The 22914-nt window shown below is 42.2% G+C and overlaps 1 protein-coding gene across 2 annotated transcripts; it reads right to left on the reverse strand.

The window, feature by feature from the left end:
- Positions 1-2593: 2593 nt before the first annotated feature.
- Positions 2594-21800, reverse strand: si:ch211-175m2.5 (uncharacterized protein LOC568697 homolog). 2 transcript variants are annotated; one of them, XM_068047444.1, is made up of 5 exons: positions 21708-21800; positions 19959-20126; positions 18203-18302; positions 4592-4722; positions 2594-4483 (listed from the first exon to the last, which is right to left on the reverse strand). In XM_068047444.1, exons 1-5 carry the CDS (start codon positions 21747-21749, stop codon positions 4208-4210), a joined length of 717 nt encoding a protein of 238 aa, XP_067903545.1. In that variant the 5' UTR covers positions 21750-21800; the 3' UTR covers positions 2594-4207. The 2 variants fall into 2 exon arrangements, with proteins under 2 accessions (XP_067903545.1, XP_067903555.1); XM_068047454.1 differs by lacking the exon at positions 21708-21800 and adding an exon at positions 20593-20899.
- Between the last annotated feature and the right edge of the window lie 1114 nt (positions 21801-22914).

Raw genomic sequence — 22914 nt, forward strand, 5'->3', positions numbered from 1 at the left:
GGCAACATCTGTGTAGAGAGAAACAGGGTTAACATTTCAAGTCTGTGACCCTTCATCAGAACTGGCAAAAGTTAGAAATTTAACAGTCTTTGAGCAAGAAAAGGGCAGGGGGGGGCGCGAGGGAGGGAAGAAGAACAAGGAAGGAAGGACTGTGATAGGACAGGGTGGGGGGGGGAAGAGATTACATGACAGATGTCATGGATCAGAAGGCAAATGGAGTACTAAATAGTTGCAGCGAAAGACAAAGCACTAGTCAAGAGTAAGCGCTAATGGCAGAATAATGAACAGCTCTGTACGAAAACAAAAACATGAAAAATAAGTTTAAGACTAGCACATGGTTAAAAATTTAAAGAAAATATAGATAAAAAATAAAAACAAAATAATGGCACTCATGGTCTGAAATTAATGAGCTCAATATGGAATCCAGAAGGCTGTAGAATGCCTAATCGGACGATGAGCTTGAGGAACATAACCTCATCAAGAGTATTTTGCTCTTATTTAAGTATATAGTGGTGTTCCCCTTGGATCGATATTAGGGCCACTGCTTTTCTTGATTTGTATCAATGACCTAGACTTGGGTGTACAGGGCACAATTTCAATTTCAATGACACAAATCTTGGAAGTATTGTGAACTGTGAGGAGGATAGTGCAGAGCTTGAAGACATAGGCTGGTGGAATGGGCAGACAAGTGGCAGATGAAATGCAGAAAAGTGTGAAGTGATTCATTTTGGTAGTAAGAACATGCAGAAGCAATATAACAAAGGGTAAAATTTTAAAGGGCATGCAGGAGCAGAGGCACCTGGGGGTAATGTGCGCATATCACTGAAGGTGGCAAGATTGGTTGAGAAAGTTTTTAATAAAGCAGTAGGGGTCCTGGGCTTTATAAATCGCGGCAAAGAGTACAAAGTTATGACAAACTTTATATAACACTGGCCTGGTGTCAATTGGAGTATTGTATCCAATTCTGGACTCCAAACTTTTGGAAGGATGTGAAAGCATTAGAGGGGCTGCAGAAAATGGTTGCAGGGATGAGGAACCTCAGTTACATGGATAGATTGAAGAAGCTGGGGCTGTTCTCTTTGGAGAAGAGAAAATTAAGAGTAGATTTGATCGAGGTGTTCAAAATCATGAGGGGTCCAGATAGAGTAGATAGGGAGAAACCGTTCCCGGTGGCGGAAAGGTCGAGAACCAGAGAACACCGATTTGAGGTAATTAGTAAAAGAAGCAAGGTGACATGAGGAAAATCATTTTTACACAGCGAGTAGTTAGGATCTGGAATGCACTGCCTGAGTGTGGTAGAGGCAGATTCAATCAAGGCTTTCAAAAGAGAATTGGATATTTATCTGAGGAGAAAGAATTTGCAGGGCCACAGGGAAGAGAGACAAGAGAGTCGGCACAGACATGATAGGTCAAATGGCCTCCTTCTGTACAGTAACCATTCTATAATTCTCTGTTGACCAAAGGAAGGTCCATATCAGATTATGAGGCCTGATGAAGCTTAAATTGCTGATACTGAACTAAAGAAAATATCCAGTGCACAAACCCAAAAACATGACAAGCACTTCACTGAAAATGCTTTAAAAAAAGCACGTTATTTTTGAATTAACCAAAGCTAGTTTTCATTGCTTTGTTAGTTCATAAAGGATACAAGATAAAAGGTGGTGAAATATGATTTGAATGGTCAACATGTGACAGTTTGGCTTTGTATCCCATAGGTCATATATTTCATTTATTCCACACATCAGCTAAGTAGATAGAATGGTTAAAAGTTGGAAAAAGTTAAATTTTAACTGGGAATTAACTTGGTGTGCCAACTGCAGTTGTTCCTACGATTTCATTTTTTCCAGAGTTCCATTAAAATTCCTGCAAAACTAAATGAAATTAATCAAAATTGTACTGCAGAAGCAACCCATTTGACCTATACCAGTTCCAGCTATCAATGGGAGCTATCTACTCTTATACCATCTTCTTGTCTTTTCCTAACTTTTATGTTCTTCCTTCTCACTTTTTATTTCCTTTTAAATGTTATAGTCTCTGCCTCAATAGCTACTTATGATAAATCATTCCTTATCCTAGTAACCATTCCAAAAATGTCTCATCACTGTTTACACTTTTATGATAGCCCTGCCTCTGCCACTTGTTACTGATTCACTAACCAGTGAAAACACCATGCACTATTTACCCTCTCAAAACCTTTCATAATTTTGATAATCATGCCATGACCTTATGTGTTTGTGAAAAATGCCTCAATCTTTCAAGTCCCTTCTCATAACTATAACCTCCTATTCATGGTACCATTCCAGTGAATCTTCACTGTACTATTTCCATGGCTTTAATCCCCTTTCTATAATGAAGGTGTCTAGAACTATAATTTTTCATTTTCTGTATCATGCTAGGGAATTACCAACTGCTGTTCAAACAAAACTGTCTTGCTCTTCAGTTAGCTGATTAATTAAGATTAAAACTGTTGTACTGAAATTCTGATAAATAGAAACACTACATTCTTAGAGATACAATTAAAATGATATGATGTCTATCACAATTTTTCTGAAAGCTCCTAAAGTGTTCCATTTTAAACAAGAACTCAACCAGGTTCAATGTGCACATTTATTTTATGTGCTTAAGCAGATTAAAAAGCAAACAGTAAATTGTTGATTTATCTTAAACAGCAGAGCTAGTTGGATACAGTAATATAAAAGCAAAATACTGCAGATGCTGGAAATCTGAAATAAAAACAGAAAGTGCTAGAAATACTCAGCACATCAGGCTGCATCTGTGGAGAGAGAAGCAGAGTTAACCTTTCAGGTCTGTGACCTTTCTCTGCCTGACCTGCTGAGTATTTCCAGCACTTTCTGTTTCTATTTTAGTTGAAAACAGTTCTATCTTAGCAATAAATATATTCTGAGATGGCAAAGGGTGCTAGATATGCCCGTACAAAATACATACCACTCAAGGGCTTGAGCATAAAAATCAAGGCTAACACTCCAGTGCAGCACTGAAGGAGTGCTGCATGGTCGGAGGTGCCATCTTTCAGATGAGATATTAAACTGAGCCCCCATCTGCCTGCTTGGGTGGATGTAAAAGATCCAATGGCGGCTGAGTTTGCTGACAACGCAACCACTAGGTGACACAGTACTGACACATGCGTAAATGCAGCCTCATCCACTGAAACGTGACTGTCTGCGACGTCTCAGGCAGCCGCCAGTAATAAAGATGGCGCTGCTCAGTTTGACGCACAAAAAGCGAATTGCACTTAAACCTCCTCAATGGCTGTGATCGCATCGCCACCTCCATATCCTCCCAGACAGTTCCCCGCTCCCTCCATGGTCCCCGCTTCTCTTCCCCATTCCCTCCCGCGATCGCCGTTTGGGAGGGTGGGGAACCAGAGATGGAGGAGAGTGGGAGCGGTGCCGTGGGAAAGAGCCGGGAGAGGGGGAAGTGAATGCGGTGATCATGGGAGGATCACACAGCAAATTCGCTTTTGTGTGTTTAAAAGTAGACGGCAGGGAAAAGATCCCCCCTGCCCCCAGCACCCCTCCATTCCCCGCTCCCCTCCTTTTCTGTACCCCACTCTCTTCCTTTCCCACTCCCCACTATAATGGAAAATCTTCCCTGGAAATTGTAAATTCCTACAGATGCGTGAAAAGTTGAACAACGATGGCCGCTTTCCAAAACTCGCACCGGAGGCTGCCGTCCCTTTGCATGATGACATATTCGCACGCATGTGCACATTAGCACTGGCAATCTCGGGTGCTGACGCAAGCTGGGCATGCGCAGCATCGTACTGGCAGGATGAAAGCGTTCTGCGCAGTTCGGACCGCAGAGATGACGTCAGCGCTTGGCTGCGTTGTCAGGAGACACTCCCCCATATAAATGCAAATCTGTCTTTCTTTTTACCTGTGTAAAGCAGTACCAAATCATTGGGAGTGTGATCTCATCACGTAACAGTTGCTTCCTTTGGCGTTTTTGGATAAATGCTCAATCACAATTGTTAACTTCCCAATTTTAGAGACTGTAGCTAGAATTCTGCTCAGTTTCATCTTTGTATGGAAACCAATTCTCTTATTTTTGTTTCTAGTTTTATTTTGCATTTCGCAGATGAGCAACACTGTGTTCCAGAGCCATCACTGCAAACCTAAATAAGGTATGCTACTTTCCAAATTAACAGCAGGCTGAATCTGAATCAAAACATGGACATCAGACGATCTTAACCCTCCCTCTTATCCTTCACCCTGGGCAATCTTCCCAATGTATAAAACTCTTCATTTGGACGCAAATCAATGAAATGAGCCAGACGGTTGGACATGGCAAAGAACGCAGTTATCATGGCAATGTCCCAGGCATCCTCACGATCAAATCCGTGCATTTCCAGTTTTTTTAGATGGCCCTCACTGATGTTTTCTGCATTGCTCACAGCGAGAGCAAAATCCAGCATGGCACGTTGCCGATTATCCAGGTCAGCCAACTGCCTGTTCACGACCACCTAAAAGGAACAGAAAGAATGGAGGTGCAATTACCAACAAACACCCAAATTACAGTCAATTAGAAAGAGACTGTCTTTTTGCAGATAGAATATTTCATTATTACTCACCTGATCTGCCAGAATTGGATTTTTGGAATATAACCGGTGTAGGGCACTGTGCGCAATAACACAGTAGGGACAGTGATTATTCGCACTCGTTGCCACAATAATAAGTTCTCTATCTGCTTTGCTGAGATTACCTAAAGACAAATTTGAGGGGTCAGGTGGGAACAGAAAGAGAATGGAGAAGTTAAGGCATGTTCCCTTGCCACTCAAAAAAGGAATTAGTCATTTCAATAGCTTGCTTGCAGACAATCCACTTCCTGGTTATTAATCACATTCAAACTGGAGGCTATGACATGGTAGCCATTACTGAGTCATGGCTGCAAGACGATCAAGACTGGGAACTAAATATACCAGGTTTGAAGTCCACAGGAAGATCCGGAAAATGGTAGTGGGGAGGAGCAGCCTTAATGGTTAAGGATGAAATCATTTAAATGATGAGAGGATATAACAAAATGTAAGAAAGCAGAAGAGACTTTATGTATAGAACTAAGAAATAAAAAAGGGTTTAAGACTATAGTGGGAGTTGTTTATAGGCCCCTTGTAGCAGCTGTGAAGTGTTGACTGTATAAATGCAGAGATTAAACAAGCATGTAGCAAAGGCAGAGTGGTTTTAATGGGGAATTTTAAGTTTCATAAAGATTGCGATAAGCAAACTAACATGTCAGAAAGGAAGCAACTTTCTTGAGAGTGTTCAGGATAATTTTCTGCAACAATATGTCTTAAAACCAACAAAGGGACTTGCCATATTAGATTTAGTATTGAGTAATAAGCCAGATTTAGTTAACAGCCTAACAGCGTGTAGACATTTAATAGCAATCAAAATGTGATTGAGTTCAATGTAATGTTTGAAAGGGAGAAACATAAAACAGCTACTAAGATTCTAGATTTAGGTAAAGCTGACTTCAATGCAATGAGACTGAGACCACAGTAAACTGGGCAAATCTGTTAATGGGTAAAACAGATGATCAGTGGGAGGTGTTCAAAAAAGAATCTATGATACAAAACCAGTTAATACTCGAAAGGGCAAGAGCTCTACTTGCCAAAAAAAAAGTCATGAATGACTAAAGACAAAAACTTATATTTATATAGATCCTTTAACGTAATAAACGTCCAAAAGCACTTCACAGGAAAATAACAATATGACACTGGGCCACGTAAGAAGTTAGGTCAGATGACCAAAAGTTTGGTCAAAGAGGTAGGTTTGAAGGAATGTCTGAAAGGAAGAAAGCGAGGTGGAGAGGTGTAGGGAGGGTATTCCAGAGCTTGGGGTGGAGGCAACTGAAGGCACGACCACCAATAGTGGAGCGATTAAAATTGAGGATGCCAGAAAGAGGAGCGCAGATATCTGAGGGTTGTAAAATGGAAGGGGTTACAGGGAGGAGATGAGGTGGTGAGGGGCAAGCCCATGAAAGGATTTGAAAACAAGAATGAGAATTTTAAAATCAAGACGATGCTTGACCGAGAGCCAATGTAGAAACAGGCAGAATGCAGACATAATTATAGGTTCCAATTAGATGGATAAGAATGGAACCAGGGGAGAGCAGTCCCATCCAGCTGGACGACAGTGGAGAGGCGTTGGAGGAGGATGGAATGATCAACCAGTCAAAGGTTGCAGACAGGTTGAGAAGGACAAGGAGAGAAAGTTTACCTTCGTCACAGTCGTGTAGGATGTCATTTGTGACTTTGATAAGTGCTGTTTTGGTACTGTGGCAGCAGCAGAAACTTAATGGGAGGGATTCAAACATGGAGTTCTGGGAAAGATGGGTGTGGATTTGGGAGGCAGCAACATATTCGAGGACTTTTGGAGAGGAAAGGGAGGTTGGAGATGGGTCGGTAGTTTGCATTCATGTCTTCGTAACCTCCAGACTTGACTATTCCAATGCACTCCTGGCTGGTCTCCTACATACTACCCTCCTTAAAACTTGAGGTCATCCTCAACTCCGCTGCCTGTGTTTTAACTCGCACAAAGTCCTATTCCCCCATCATCCCTGTGCTCGCTGACATACATTGGCTCCCGGTGGGGTCAAGGGTTTTTTTTTTTGAAGAGGGGCAATGACTGCAGATTTAGAAAGGAGAGACAGACAACACCTGAAGAGCGAGAACCATTAACAATATCGGCTAACAGGACCAGGAGGGGAGGTTGGGTGGTCAGCAGTTTAGTGAGAAAAGAGTCAAAGGAGCAAAAGGTGGGTCTCATGGACAAGATGAGCTCAGAGAGGGCATAAGGGGAGATAGGAGACAAACTAAAGAATAATAAACAGCTCTGTACGAAAGCAAAAACATGAAAAATAAGTTTAAGACTGGCATATGGTTAAAAAATAATTTTTTATATATATAAAATGAAATAAATTAAAAATAGCAAACACAAAATAATGGGGCTCATGGTCTGAAATTATTGGACTCAATATTGAGTCCAGAGGCTGTAGAGTGCCTAATCAGAATTCTACAGCCTTCTGGACTCAATGTTGAGTTCAATATTTTCAGACCATGAACCCCACTTTTTTAAATTATTTATTTATATATATTCTTTTATTTATTTATTTCTAAACCATGTACCAGTCATAAACTTTTTTTTCATGTTTTTGCTTTCATACAGAGCTGTTCATTATTCTGCCATCTCTCTGGACTCGTGCTTTGTCTTTCGCTACAACTATATAGCACTCCATTTGCATTCTGCTCCATGACACCGGTCATTTAATCTCTCTCCCTCCATCCTATCACAGTCCTTCCTTCTTGTCCTTTTCCCCCTCCCCACTTTCACTTGCTCAAAGATGGTTACATTTCTAACTTTTGCCAGTTCTAATGAAGGGTGGCAGACCTGAAACGTTAACTCTATTTCTCTCTCCACAGATGCTGTCAGACCAGCTGAGTATTTCTGGCACTTTCTTTTCTCATTTCAGAGTTCCAGCATTCGCAGTATTTTGCTGTTACTTTATGGTTTTATTGTTGACTCGGGCAAAGTTAAGGGTGAGGGTGTGGTCGAGCAAATCAGTAGCTACAGAAATTTTGTGGCAAACAGAGGTCCAAAGGCTAGACAGTTAGGATATGAAAGTGTAGTTGTAAGTGAATTTGGGGACAGCTTTTAAGAACATAATAACTAGGAGTAGACCATTCAGCCCCTCAGATGTGCTCCACCATTTAATACAATCATGGCTGATCTTCCGCCTGGACTCCACTTTCCCACCCACTCCCCACATCCTGTGATTCCCTGAGACACCAAAAATCTGTTCATCTCAGCTTTAAATATACTCAATGATAGAGCATCCACAACCCTCTGGAGCAGACAATTCCAAAGATTTACAACCCTTCGAGTGAATAAGTTTCTTCTCATCTCAGTCCTAAATGAACGACCACTTATCCTCAGACTGTGCGCTCATGTTCTAGATTCCCCAGCCAGAGAAAACAAGCTCTCAATGTCTACCCTGTCAAACCCTTTCAGAATCTTATATAAAAGCAAAATACTGCGGATGCTGGAAATCTGAAATAAAAACAAGAAATGCTGGAACCACTCAGCAGGTCTGGCAGCATCTGTGAAAAGAGAAGCAGAGTTAACGTTTCGGGTCAGTGACCCTTCTTCTGACCCAAAACGTTAAATCTGCTTCTCTTTTCACAGATGCCGCCAGACCTGCTGAGTGGTTCCAGCATTTCTTGTTTTCCTTTCAGAATCTTGTATGTTTCAATGAATCACCTCTCATTCTTCTAAACTCCAGAGAGTATAGGCCCAAGTTACTCAGCCTCATCATAGGACAACCCTCTCATCTTAGGATCCAATCCAATGAACCATCACTGCACCACCTCCAATGCAAGTATATCCTTCCTTCGATCTGGAGATCAAAACTGCACAGTGCTCCAAGTGTAGTCTCACCATCACTCTGTACAATTGTAACAAGACTTCCTTATTCTTGTACTCCAACCCCTTGCAATAAAGGCAAACATGCCATTTTCCTTCCTAATTGCTTGTTGTACCTGCAAACTAATTTTGTGTTCCTTGTACAAGTACACCCAAGTCTCTCTGCACATCAACATTTGGAAGTTTCACGTCTTAAAAATTATTCTGCTTTTCTATTCTTCATATCTCACACTTCCCCACATTTTTCCAGGGATAGATACAGGAGGTGGTAGGGGTCAGGGCATAAAAGGGGAAGTGTAGGTAGAGAGTGATAAAAGGAAGAGATGAGAAATGGTCTTATCTGTGATTGATATGATGGGACTAGCAAGACCACGTGAGATGACAAGGTCAAGGGGGTGGCCAAGAATATAGGTTGGGAATTTTACATGGAGGGAGAGAGTTAGCGACAAAGTGGCAAAAGACAACAAAGCTGAAAAAAAAGGGATACAAAAATGCAAGAAGTTGTACAGATCCTGGAGGATGGGTGAGATCCAAAGAACTGCAAATCCAAAGACACCAAAACGGAGTAAGAGCTACAAAAAGGGAGTATGAAAAAGAAACTTGCAAGAGATTATCAACACAGAATACTTTTATAATGACAGTAGGATGATGGTGGTGAGGTACAATTTGGGCCCTTTGAAACCTGATAACGGTGATATTGTCAATGAAAATAAGGAAATGGCAGATGTTAAATAATTATTTTATGTCAGTATTTACAGCAGAGAAAGAGGTCAGCGTGCCGGACATCCCAATGAAACTAATATTGAATCAGGGATAGGGACTCAGAAATCATAGAAAGTTTAAGGCACAGAAAGAGGCCATTTGGCCCATCATGCCTGTGCTGGCCAAAAAACGATCCACCTATTCTAATCCCACCTTCCAGCATTTGGTCTGTAGCCCTGTAGCTTACCAGCACTTCAGGTGCATATCCAGACTCCTTTTGAATGAGTTGAGGGTCTCTGCCTCAACTACCTTTTCAGGCAGTGAGTTCCAGACCATCACCACCCTCTGGGTGAAAAAGTTTTTCCTTATCTCCCTCTAATTTTTCTACCAATCACTTTAAATCTATGCCCCTGAGTCACTGACCTCTCTGCTAAGGTGAATAGACCCTTCACGTCCACTCTATCCTGGCCCCTCAAAGTTTTGTACATTCCAATCAGATCTCCCCTCAGCCTTCTCTGTTCCAAGGAGAACAACCCCAGCCTATCCACTCTTTCCTCATAGCTGCATTTTTCCAGTCCTGGCAACATCCTTGTAAATCTCCTCTGTACCCTCTCTAATGCAATTACATCCTTTCTGTAATGAGGTGACCAGAACTGCACACAGTGCTCAAGTTGTGGCCTTGATCGTCTTAATCGTGTATTCCTTTGCCTTGCTTGACCTCCCCAAATGCATCACCTCACACTTCTCCAGGTTGAATTCCATTTGCCACTTTTCTGCTCATCTGACCAGACCATCAATATCTTCCTGCAGCTATCCTCCTCGCTATCAAAGACACAATCTTTGTGTCATCCACAAACTTCTCGATCATGCCCCAACACTTACGTCCAATTTGTTGATATACACCACAAAAAGCAGGGGACCCAGTACTGAGCCCTACGGAACACCACTGGAAACAGTCCTCCAGTCGCTAAAACAGCCATCAACAATTACCCTTTGTTTCCTGCCACTGAACCAATTTTGTATCCACCTTGCTGCACTTCCCTGGATCCCATGGGATTTTATTTTTTTTAACCTGTCTGCCATGTGGGACCTTGTCAAAAGCCTTGCTAAAATCCATGTAAACCACATCAACTGCATTTCTTCAAAAAATCCGAGCAAGTTGTTCAAACAAGATCTTCCCTTACTCACCAATATTAACATAAACAAAACAGTAATGAAGAAAATAATGGCACTAAAGTGACAAATCACCAGTTAAAAGTAGGTGAAAACATTGCAGAAACCCTAACTATAATCATTTGAACTTCTCTCAATTCAGCAACCATTCCTTTCGACTGGAAAATTGTGCATGTCACTCCGTTATTTAAGAAAGTTGAGGGGGAAACCAGGGAATTAGACACTAGTTAGCTTAACATCTGTTGTTGGAAAATTACTGAGAGTCTATAATTAAGGATAGAGTGGCTGATCAGAGAGCGGCAGCACGTATTTGCCAAGAGTAGGTCACACCTGATAAACCTGATTGAAATTTTTGAACCAGGTGGTTGAAGTAGTGGAAAGGAGAATGTCTATATGTTATTTTTATGGACTTCTAAAGGCATTTGATAAAGTCCCTCGTGAGACTGTTCGCTAAAGTTGGACCTCATGGAATTGAACGCAAATGATTGATCTGGTTAAAGAAATTGGTTGAGTGGCAGGAGATAGAGAATGTGCGGGTAGTCTAATTGGCAGGATGTGACATAACAAAGATCTGTATTGGAGCCTCAACCATTTGTCATACTTGTTAACTTAGATGATGGGACAGAAAGCCAAATATCCAAGTTCACCAACGACACAAAGATAGGTGGCATTGTAACGGTCTAGATGGAAGCATAAAACTGAAGAGATATTGACAGACTAAGTGAATGGGCAAAATTATGCCAAATGGCTATCAGTGTAAGCAAATATGAGATCATCCACTTTTGACCTAAAAAGGATAGAACAAAATATTTTCGAAATGGTGAAATGCTAGAAACAATGGAGGTCCAAAGAGATGGATTTCCATGTACATAGATTAAAAAGTCATGAGCAGGTACAGAAAATAATAAAGTTAATGGAATGCTGGCCTTTACATCTCCAGGACCAGAATACATGACATAATAGAAGCAGCAGTAGGCCATTTGAGCCTATTCCGCTATTGAGTAAGATCACAGCTGAGCTACCCACGCTATTCCCCTTCCCCTAAATATCCAGAAACTGGTCGATCTCGGACTTTAATACACTCGTCCATACCTCTCTGCAGTCGAGAATGCCAAAGGTTCACAACCCTTCAAGTGAAGAAATTTCTCATCTCAGTCCTAAATAGCCGACACCTAGTTCTAGACTCTCTAGCCAAGAGAAACATTCTCCCATCTTCTACCCTATCAAACCCCTTAAGAATGTTATACATTTTGATGAGATCATCGCTCAGTTTTCTAACGTCTAGGGAATATAGGCGGTCTACTCAATCTCTCCTAACATGACAATTCTTTCATCCCAAGAATTAGCCTAGTGAACCTTTGTCGCATCCTTCTAAGGCAAGTATATTAAAGGCCTGCTCGGGTATAAAATTGAAACCTGACCCGGGCCCTGAGTCCTCTAATTTATTTCCATGCCCAACCCGACTGCCGTAAATAAGTTAATGATATCAAACAAGTTACTGTGCTCTACTTGTCCAAATGTTGTGATCCTGTTCATTTGTTCCGGCAGCAGGTTATTCCTGCAGAATTGTGCAGATGGGAGTTGGGAATCTGAGCTTGATCTCGTCACCAGCAACCAACGGCACGCTACCCTCCTGCCACCACCCCAACTTTCACACATGAGCATCCATAATGCACTGTAGCGTAGAATCACTTTTGGATGCACGGAAGCATCTATGACATCATAGAGATGCTCACTGCAGAGTGCGGAATCTGGATTGCACATTTCCCACTTTCACTCGAATGTTCAATTGAAGATTACTTTCCAGAGCAAGGCAGCAGTGTCCATGTCCAACCCGACCCGAGCCTGAACGCCGCTGGTCTCGGAAGAGAGACCCGACCCAAAACCGACACGTCATTGGGTCTAGTCGGGTTCGGGTCGGGTAGCCACGCTTTAAAGTATACCCTTCCTTAGGTAAGGAGACCAAGATAGTTATGCTACAGCTATACAAAGCCCTGGTTAGACCACAGCTGGAGTACTGACAGAAGTTCTGGGAATCACATCTTGGGAAGAATATATTGGCCTTGAGCAAATGCAGTACAGATTTATCAGAATGAAAGCTGGACTCCCTGGGTTAAATTAGGAGAGATTACACAAACTAGGGTTATATTCCCTGGAATTTAGAAGGGGTGATTTGATTGAAGTTTTCATGCTATTAAGGGGAACAGATAGTGTAGACAGAGAAACTATTGCCATTGGTTGCGGAGTCGAGGGCTTGGGAGCACAGTCTAAAGATTAGAGCCAAATCTTTCAGGAGTAAAATTTTGGGACACTTCCTTCCCACAAAGGGTTGAAGTAGTTTGGAATCCTCTTCCGCAAACAATAATTAATGGTTGATCAGTTATTAATTTTAAATCTGAGATTGATAGATTTTTGTTAACCAAAGTGATTAAGGGACATGGGGCAAAGGAGGCATATGGAGTTAGATCACAGACCAGCCATGATCTCATTGAATGATGGAACAGGCTTGAAGGGCTAAATGGCCTCCTCCTATTCCTATATATAGAATCCATTCTTTAGCCAGTTGGCAGTTTCACCATCATTTACCTAGTATACATTGCTTAGAGCTATGCATTTAAAGCACAGGAGACCTATAATATCTGTAGGAGCTCTTTGCGAAAGCAACCCAAAGCTATCTCACTACCCTGCCTTTAGCATCCTCTAAATGAAATATTTATCCCATTTTCCCTTAAAAGATGCAATGGTTTCTGGGATTTTACAACAATTCAGCTGTTTACCTGGTTACACTTTTCTGGTAACAACCTACGATCTACTAGAATTATTGAATTCCATTCCACAACCTGCCATGGTGGGATTTCAACTCTCAAGCTGTTTGCTGCTCCAGTATCACAACACCACCACCCCTCACCCCTGCCCTTTGGGATTTGAACTGAGAGCTGCTGAGTTTGGCAAGTCTGGTGAGAAGGAGTTTTAAGGGTTAATTTCTATCTAAAGCCTAATTTTTTCTTCAATTTAGCAGTTAACTAAAATTACTCCTTGATTAAAGAGCAGTTAAGTTTTATTCCAGCCTTAAAACAGGGGTATCCAAGCTCTCTGGGAGCAGCTGCAGCGAGTTACTTAGATAGCTGGCTTAAACTGGTTTTCAGAAGCTTGACTCAATTGTTTTTCAGTAAGTATAAAGTAGGGCTTTCTCAGTGCTGCTTTAAGTGCACAGAGTGTAAAGTAGGAATTGAGTGAGGGAGAGGATCCTTTCTTTTTCAGCCTCCAGTAGCTAACACTTTCTTTGGTGCAGGGGAAGAAGCTGATTGGTGAGTAACTGTTGTTATTCTACTTGTAACAAACAGTTTTTAAACTTACTGTATGGCAGGGCAGCTTGGCCAAGTGGAATGCACATCCTGTGGTATGTAGGAAGTCACTGATGCACCATGTGTCCTTGATGAAGCTTGAGCTCCGGGTTTTGGAACTCGAGTGGCGGCTGGAGTCACTATTGTGCATCCTTGAGATGGAGGCCTATGTGGATACCACATTTAGTGAAGTGGTCACACCGCAGGTTAGGAGCATACAAACCGTGAGGGAATGGGTGAACACCAGGCAGCATAAGAGAACCAGGCAGGCAGTGTAAGACTCCCAAGTCTATCTTGCTTGCTAATGGGTTTTCCATTTTTGGATACTGGTGAGGGCAATGGTTCCGCAGTGGAGTGCAGCCAGAGCAAAGTCCATGGCACTACAGGTGGCTCAGCTGCACAGAAGAGGAGAAAGAAGAGTGGAAGAACAATAGTGATGGGGGATTCAATAGTCAGGGGATCAGACAGGTGTTTCTGTGGCAGTAAAGGTGACTCCAGGATGGTGTTCCCTCCCTAGTGCCACAGTCAAGGATGTCAGTGGCTGCAGGACCTCCTTCTGGGGGGAGGGTGAACAGCCAGAGGTTGTGGTCCACATTGGTACCAATGGCATAGGTAGGAAGAGGGATGAGGTCCTGAAAGTAAATTTTAGGGAGTTAGGAAGAAAATTAAAAAGCAGGACCTTGAGCAGTAATCTCAGGGTTACTCCCAGTGCCACAGATGAGTGAGCACAGGAATGGGAGGACTGAACACGTGGCTGGAGAATTGGAGGGAGGGCATCAGATTTGAGGCATTGGGACTGGTTCTGGGCAGTTGGGACCTGTACAAGATGGACGGGCTATTCCTTAACAGGACCAGAACTAATATCCTTGCAGGGAGATTTGCTAGTGCTGTTGGGGAGGATTTAAACTAGCTTGTCGGGGGGGGGGGGGGGTTCTGAACCTGAGGGGTAGCTCAAATTGGAAGGAAGTTAAGCTGGTAATAGGAGGTAGAAAAGTAGCAAGTGACATTAGAAGGCAGGTGAAACAAAAGTGAGCATCAACTGGGGGAGGTGGTGGCATAGTGGCATTGTCACTGGACTAGTAACCCAGAGACCCAGGGTATTGCTCTGGGAACATGGGTTCAAATCCCACCACAGCAGAAGGTGGAATTTGAATTCAATTAATAAATCTGGAATTAAAAGCTAGACTAATAGTGATCATGAAACCATTGTCGATTGTTGTAAAAACTCATCTGGTTCACTAATGTCCTTACCTGGTCTGGCCTACATGTGACTCCAGACCCACAGCAATGTGGTTGACTCTTATATGCCCTCTGAAATGGCTTAGCAAGCCACTCAGTTAGGGCAATTAGGGATGGGCAATAAATGCTGGCCTGGCCAGCAACGCCCACATCCCATGAATGAATTTTTATTCCGCATTCTAAACCTTTTTTTTTAATGTCAAGATGACAAGGTTAAGGGCACTCTACCTGAATGCACGCAGCATTTGCAACAAGGTAGATGATTTAATGGCACAAATAGAGGTAATTGGGTATGATCTAATTGTATAACAGAAATGTGACTACAGGGTGACCAAGACTGGGAACTGAATATTCAAGGATATTCGATATTTAGATATGACAAGCAAAAAGGAAAAGGAGGTGGTGTTGCATTGCTAATAAGGGATGGGATCTGCGGTCGCTCTGACATCCTTGACTTTGGCACTAGGGAGGTAAAACCCCATCCTGGAGTCACCCGTACTGCCACAGAAATGCCTGTATGGAAGAACAAAATGTGGAATCTGTTTGGGTGGAGCTAAGAAACAGCAAGCGGCAGCAAAAATTGGTAGGAGTGGTGTGGGGCATGATATTATTCAGGAGATTAGAGAAGCATGTGGCATGGGTAATACAATAATTATGGGTGACCTCAATCTGCATATAGACTGGGTAAACTTAATGAGCACTAATGATATGGAGGATGTGTTTCTGGAGTGTGTTGGGGATGGTTTTCGAGAGCAATATGTTCAGGAACTGACTAGAAAACAGGCTATTTTAGATCTAGTATTATGTAATGAGAAAGGGCTAATTAATAATCTCGTTGTAAAAGAACCTTTAGAGATGAGTGACCATAATATGAAAGAATTTTACATTATGCTTGAAAGTGAGGTAATTCAATCTGAAGCCAGGGTGTTAAATTTGAACAAAGGAAATTATGAAGGTATGAGGGGCAAATTGGCTGAGGTAGACTGGGAAAATACATTAAAAGGTATGACTGTACAAAGGCAATGGATATTCTTTGAAGAACTATTACTTAGTTTACAGTGACTATACATTCCTTCAAGGCACAAAATGCAGTCAACTGTGGCTAATAAAGGAAGTTAAGGATTGTGCAAGATGAAAAGAAAAGGCCTATAAAGTTGCCAGAAATAGTAGTAAACCTGAAGATTGGGAGGATTTTAAAATACAGCAAAGGAGGACCAAGAAACTAATGAAAGGGAGAATAGAATATGAATATAAACTAGCAAAAAACATAAAAACTGACTGTAAAAGCTTCTATAGGTGCAGAAAAAGGAAATGTTTGGCGAAGACAAATGTGGGTCTATTACAAACAGTCAGGAGAATTTATAATGGGAATACAGAAATGGCAGAGAAGTTACATGATTACTTTGTGTCTGTCTTCACTGGGAAAGATAAAAGAAATCTCCCAGAATTAGAGATCCAAGGGACTAGGGAGATTGAGGAATTGAAGGAAATTAGTATTAACAAGGTTGGATTGGAGAAATTAATGGGGCTGAAAAGATTTATAAGTCCACAGGACCTGACATTCTACATCCAGTCTGTTGAAAGAGGTAGCTATGGAGCTAGTGGATGCATTGGTCATCTAACAAAATTCTATAGATTCTGTAACTGTTCCTGCAGATTGGAAGGTAGCAAATGTCACCCTACTATTTGACAGAGAAAATAGGGAACTACAGACCTGTTAACCATACATCAGTAATAGGGAAAATGTTAGAATCTATTCTAAAGATTGAGATAAATGGACACTTGGATAATAATCCGATTGGGCACAGTCAACATGGATTTATGAATGGGAAATCATGTTTGTTGAACCTGTTGGAATTCTTTCAGGATGTTATTAACAGAATTGATAAAGGGGAGTCTGTGGATGTAGTATACTTGGATTTTCAAAAGGCTTTTGATAAAGTTCCCCACAGGAGGTTGGTTTACAAAAGTAAAGCACATGGGATAGGAGGTAATGTACTGGCATGGATTAAGGATTGGTTAACAGGCTGAAAACAGTAGGAATAAACTGGTCATTATCGCATTGGCAGACTGTGACTAGTGGGGTACTGCAAGGATCTGTACTTGGGACCCCAGCTGTTCACAATATATATCAATGATTTGGATGTGGGTATCAAATGTAATATTTCCAAGTTCGTGGATAACGCAACTAGGTGGGAATGTATGTTGTGAGGAAGATGCAAAGCGACTTCAAGGGGATTTGGACAGGCTAAGTGAGTAGGCAAGAACATGGCAGATGGAATATAATGTGGAAAAACGTGATGTGCACTTTGGTAGGAGGAACAGATGTGCAGAGTATTTCCTAAATGTTAAGAGTTTAGAAAGTGTAGATCCTTGTCAATAAGTCGCTGAAAGCCAACATGCAGGTGCAACAAACAATTAGGAAGGCTAATGGTACGTTGGCCTTTATCGCAAGAGGATTTGAGTACAGGAGTAGTCTTGCTTCAATTGTATAAAACCTTGGTTAGACCGCACCTGGAGTAGTGTGCGCAGTTTCGGTCTCCTTACCTTAGGAAGGATATTATTGCCTTAGAAGGAGTGCAACAAAGATTCACCAGATTTGTTCCTGAGATGGTAGGACTGTCCTAGGAAGAGAGATTGGAGAAACTGGGCCTGTATTCTCTAGAGTTTCGAAGAATGAGAGGTCATCTCATTTGAAACCTACAAAATACTTAAGGGGATAGACAGGGTAGACACAAGCAAGATGTTTCCTCTAGTTGGGGAGTCTAGAACCAGGGGACACAATTTCAAAATAAGGGGGAAGCCACTTAGGACTGAGAGAAGGAGATATTTCTTTACTCAGAGGGTTGTGAATCTTTGAGCTTCCGCAGCCCTCGGGTACAGAATTCCAGTCAGAGTACGTTTAAAGCAGAGACTGACAGATTTCTGAATACTAATGACAAAGGGATATGGGGATAGTGTGGAGAGAAAGGCATTGAAGTGGATGATCAGCCATGATCATATTGAATGGAGGAGCAGGTTTGACGGGCTGAAAACCCTACTCCTGTTCCTATGCCCCCAACTCCCCTCCACAACCCCTTCTACGCCCCAGTATCCAGTCACTTGACAAAAATCTCACCTGCAGTTGGAGGTTGAAAATTAAATGTGAACATTGCAAGTTGAAAAATATGTCAGCAAAAAAAGCAGCTAGATACACACCAGTGAGCACACACCAAAAGAAAATCATTGGCTGTGATCTCCTTATGGATGTTTCAATGAAATGACAAGTGTTAGACAAATGCAAGTTAATTCTTGTTCTTGTCCTACCTGTTTCTTTGTTCATTAGGGCATTGTAGTAGGCAAAGAACACTCTGAATTCTGCAGGCCGATAGGAAAGCACTTTGAATATGTTTGGCAAAAAACCACTCTGCAAAACAAATTTAATATTGAAAATACACTGCATAGTTACCCATACCTCAGAAGCTGTACAAACGTACATTCCAATATCTGTTTCAAAACTATACATAAAACTCACTGTAGCAAGTGAAGGATGGAGGGGAGAAAATAACTTGACTCCCTCTCTCCCACTCCCTACAGTTTTAAACTTGAGAAACTACCACAATAGCAGAGAAAAGTAAAAAGTTGGAAGTAACCACCACAGAATTCTGAGAAATGATTGTGCTAGATAAACCTCAATTCTTTGAGAGGGTAATGGATACAGTGGATTAGGAACTGCAGTGGACTTGGTGTACGTGGACTATAGGAAAGTCTTTGACAAAGTACCACATATAAAATTACTGAAGATGATTAGATGAAGGATAGAAAACTGGATTTAAAAACTGGTTAGAAAGGCAGAAATTTGAAGGAATTAAGGGCAGTTTCTCAGTGCTTGGAAGTGGGTTGCAGTGTCCCTCAATTCAGTGCTGAGGTCACTTCTGTTCACTGTGTATCAATGATTTGGATATAGGTCCAGAGGGAGTGCTGTTGAAATTTGCAGATGTTGCCACAACAGGAGATCCAGAAAATCCTTTAGAAAACAAAAGGAAGCTGCAAAGTGATATTGTCAGTGAGTGTGAGGTGATACATGATTTTTTTTAAAAAGCAGTGATTATACTGTGAATGGAAGTAGGCTCAGGGTCGGGGAAGAGCAGAGGGATTTGGGGTACAGGACATTAAAAGCAGCACCTCACAATAAGGCTGTAATTTTCTTTTAAAAAGTTAATGGAATTCTAGGCTCGACCACAAAATATACAGATGAGCTGATATAAAACTTTCTTTAGACCACTGTATGCAGTATTGGGTTCCATGCTATAGGAAGCATACTGAGGCTTTACAGACAGTACAGCACAGATTCACTGAGGGCTGTATGGTCTGAGAAAATACAAATATGCAGGAAGACAATTTTTCAAGTCTTTCTTTGTTAGAACATAGATTACAGGGCAATATATGTGCTTAAAATGATGAAAAGATGGGATAGAAGCAGACTGTTTCCAGCAGTTGAGGGTCTAAAACAAGGGACCACAGTGACCAGATTAAATGCAATACGTATAGTCCAGAGGGCAGGAAAAACTTCTTCAAAGAATTGCGAGGCTGTGAAATTCACTTATGGGGTTAGTGGCTGACATAGAAACTGTGTCAACATTCAAGATTAGATTGAATAGGTGGATGAAGTATAAGGCAAAGAAGGGATATGGGAACAGGGTGAGTAATTATGACTAGAACCGTTTGCTCACAACGGAGGGTAAACAGACACGAGCAACTGGACAGAATGGCCTGTTTTGGTGTTGTAACTTCTATAGATAAGGAAAGTGCAGAACAGAACCCACGAAACAAGTCACCTTCTGTAGCCTCACAAATAAGTTCTTGATAAATTACAACATGTAAGTGCAAATATTAAGATTGGAACTTGTAACTATGAAACTTTGTCCAAATACAGTTTTCTCTGCAAAGTGTTAAAATAAATGATTTAACTGCCATTGATGAAATGAGGTTAGATTACCAACACATGTTTAATGCAAAATAAACACATTTTACACTGCATCAGTAAAGAACAGCACAACATTTCAGAAGTAAGAATGCCAACCTTAGTTTCTACCTCCTCCATCAGTTCAACAATGTCATATGGCAGATCCTTTTTATATGGCACAGGATATCGTCCGATGGGTCGCTCAGGTTTTCCAGGCTTTGTGCTGCATTCTAGTTTACAAGCAGGTCTCATTCTTATCCATCTTGATGTTAACACAATGAAAGACTAGAATATGAGCACAGCAAATTAATAAACTTGTCTTTCTAAATTTTACAATGACACTTCAATGTTAAGTACAGTTTTAAAATGAATACTCAATTTACCATAAATTGCTGATCCCAACTTGGGATAAAAATACCTTCCATTAAGAGAAGGAAATTGCAGAAAAAGTTCATCTCTGCAATGGGACTCTCTGGCCTACAACTTAGAGGAAATTTCATCAGCCTCCTCCTTCAGATAAAATAAGTACAGCTTCAGTATCTTTCTTCAAGTATGGTTGGCATCATAGGAGCGAGAAACTATATGATGGATTTACTGTGACCCAAAGTCGAAGTGGAAGATTAACATAAACCTGAAATGCTCCAGGATACATCAACAACCCATCAATCACAGCATCCACGGGTACAATTCAACATATACTGTGGCAATAAGAGCAAATCAGACGCTGAGAATTCTGCAGTGAACAACTCACCTCCTATCTCCCCAAAGCCTGTGTACCATCTACAAGGTACAAGTCATGAGTGTGATGGAATACTCTCCACTAAACTGGATGAATGCAGCTCCAACAGCACTCCAGAAGCTTGACACCATCCAGGACAAAGCAGCCTGCTTGATTGGCACTCCATCTACCACCTTCACCACCAACACACAGTGGCAGCAGTGTGTACCATCTACAAGATGCACTGCAGCAACTTGCCAAGGCTCCATCGACAGCACCTTCCAAACACACGACCTCCACACCTACAACGGGGTTGTCCGACCTCTTCGCATGGGGGGCCACGTTACAATTTTTATCTTCCATGATGGGCCGGTGAAACGATTACAGAAAGATAAAGACATTAAAATGTATCTTTTAATCAATTAAAACAAAGGCAGATTTTTGTTTAGAACTTAGACAAATTTATTGACTTACTTTCTGGTCACTATATTGGACACTGATTTAGTGAGATGCCTGGCATTTCTTTGCTTGCATAAGTAGTCAGTGTTTGCCTGCACAGAACTTGTAGTATTCTGGATAGATGTTATTCTGTCAGAAGTGATCTTGATGACTCGCCCTCTCTTTTTCCCCACCCCCCCCTCCACACTCCCCTCCACCCCCCCCCTCCACACTCCCCTCCACGACCCCCCTCTCTTTTCTCCACCCCACCCGCCACACATCCCTCCAAGCCACATATCAGCCTGACTTGGAACTATATCGCCGTTCCTTCACTGTCACTGGGTCAAAATCCTGGAACTCCCCTCCTAACAGCACTGTGGGTGTACCTACCCCACATGGACTGCAGCGGTTCAAGGCAGGCAGCTCACCACCACCTTCTCAAAGGCCATTAGGGATGGGCAATAAATGCTAGCCTGGCCACTGACACACACATCCCATGACTAAAGGAAAGAACGATAATTAACAAGGTCAGCGGTAAAATGCTCCATTTCCCGACGATAATGCACCAATTGCCGCCGGCCTGAGCTGTCGGGGTTTCGCAGTTAAATTAGCATCGCCAAGACCCAGCAGCAGCACTCTGTCTGCAGGCAACGAGGGTCAGCAATTTGGGGCGGAGTGGGGTAGTGTACCCGCTGCCAGCCAATACTCACCGAGATGCGGCAGGCCTTGCCCGCGCTCCAGGCCCAGCTCATCGCACCGCCCGCGAACCACCTTCTCCTTCACGGTCAAATCAAGTTAAACTACTTCCGGGAGCAAAGCCGCCACTCACTGCGGCTGCGCGAAACTCAGGGCACTTCCGGAACAAAGATAGAAAGTGCTGCAAATACTCAGCAGTTCAGTCAGAAGTATAAAGATCATAGACTCGAAATATTAACTCTGTTTCTCTCCACACTGACTTGCTGAGCACTTTCAGCACTTTGTTTTTATATCATTCATTTTTTAAATCTGGCCCCACCTCAGTCTCGCTGATTGGACCCTCCCACTTTCTCCCTGAACCCAGTAAAATAACAGTAATAAAACCAAAAACTGCTGGAAAAACTCAGCAGGTCTGGCAGTATTTGTGGAGAGAGAAGCAAGTTTAATGTATCAGGTCAGTGAACTTTCATCAGAACCAGTAAATAACAGCTTCAACAGTAGCTCCAACACCTGAGGCTCTTTTGTTGGTCCCTTGGCTCAGAGCCCAGATGCCTGATGGCCTAGTTCCTCATGTTTGAATTTTGTGGACTGTGGTCTCATTGATCACCCATGGTTACAGCTATACAAGGGCCTGGTTGGACCAGACTTGGAGCACTGGGCAACACACCTCAGCAGGGAGGCTGTACAGCATAGGCTCACTAGAATGATGTATGGACTTTTTAAAATTCATTTATGGGACGTGGATGTCGCTGGCAAGGCCAGGATTTACTGCCCATGCATATTTGCTGTTGAGAAAGTGATGGTGAACCATTTTGTTGAACCACTGTAGACCTTGTGCTGTAGACCTACACTGGTGTGCAGTTACTCTCCCCTCTGGAATTCAGCTCGTTTTTAAAGTCAGTCATTTACGGCATCGAAGCAGGCCATTTGGCTCATCGGGTCAATGCTGCTTCACCATGCAGCTATCCAATCAGTCCCACTCCCTGGCTCGATCTCTGTAACCCTGCAATTCTATTTCCTTCAAGTGGCCATCCAACTTCCACTTTGTCATTGATTTGTCTCTGTTTCCACCACCCTTGTGGGCAGTGAGTTCCAGGTCAGTACCACCTGCTGCATTAAAAAGTTCTTCCTCATTGCATCTGCATCTCTTGCCCAAATCTTTCAATCTGTGTCCCCCTAGTCCTTGTACCATTAGTTAATGGGAACTGTTTTTCCCTGTCT

This window comes from Heterodontus francisci, chromosome 1, assembly GCF_036365525.1.
Source record: "Heterodontus francisci isolate sHetFra1 chromosome 1, sHetFra1.hap1, whole genome shotgun sequence".
Taxonomy (NCBI): Eukaryota; Metazoa; Chordata; class Chondrichthyes; order Heterodontiformes; family Heterodontidae; genus Heterodontus; species Heterodontus francisci.

Excerpts from the sequence above, each read along its gene's own strand:
- si:ch211-175m2.5 (XM_068047444.1), bottom strand. The coding sequence starts at position 21,749 with ATGAGCTGGGCCTGGAGCGCGGGCAAGGCCTGCCGCATCTCG. Across the intron at positions 18,303-19,958 it reads TGGAGGAGGTAGAAACTAAG|AGTGGTTTTTTGCCAAACAT; the intron begins GTTGGCATTCTT and ends TTTGTTTTGCAG. Across the intron at positions 4,484-4,591 it reads ATCCAATTCTGGCAGATCAG|GTGGTCGTGAACAGGCAGTT; the intron begins GTGAGTAATAAT and ends TGTTCCTTTTAG.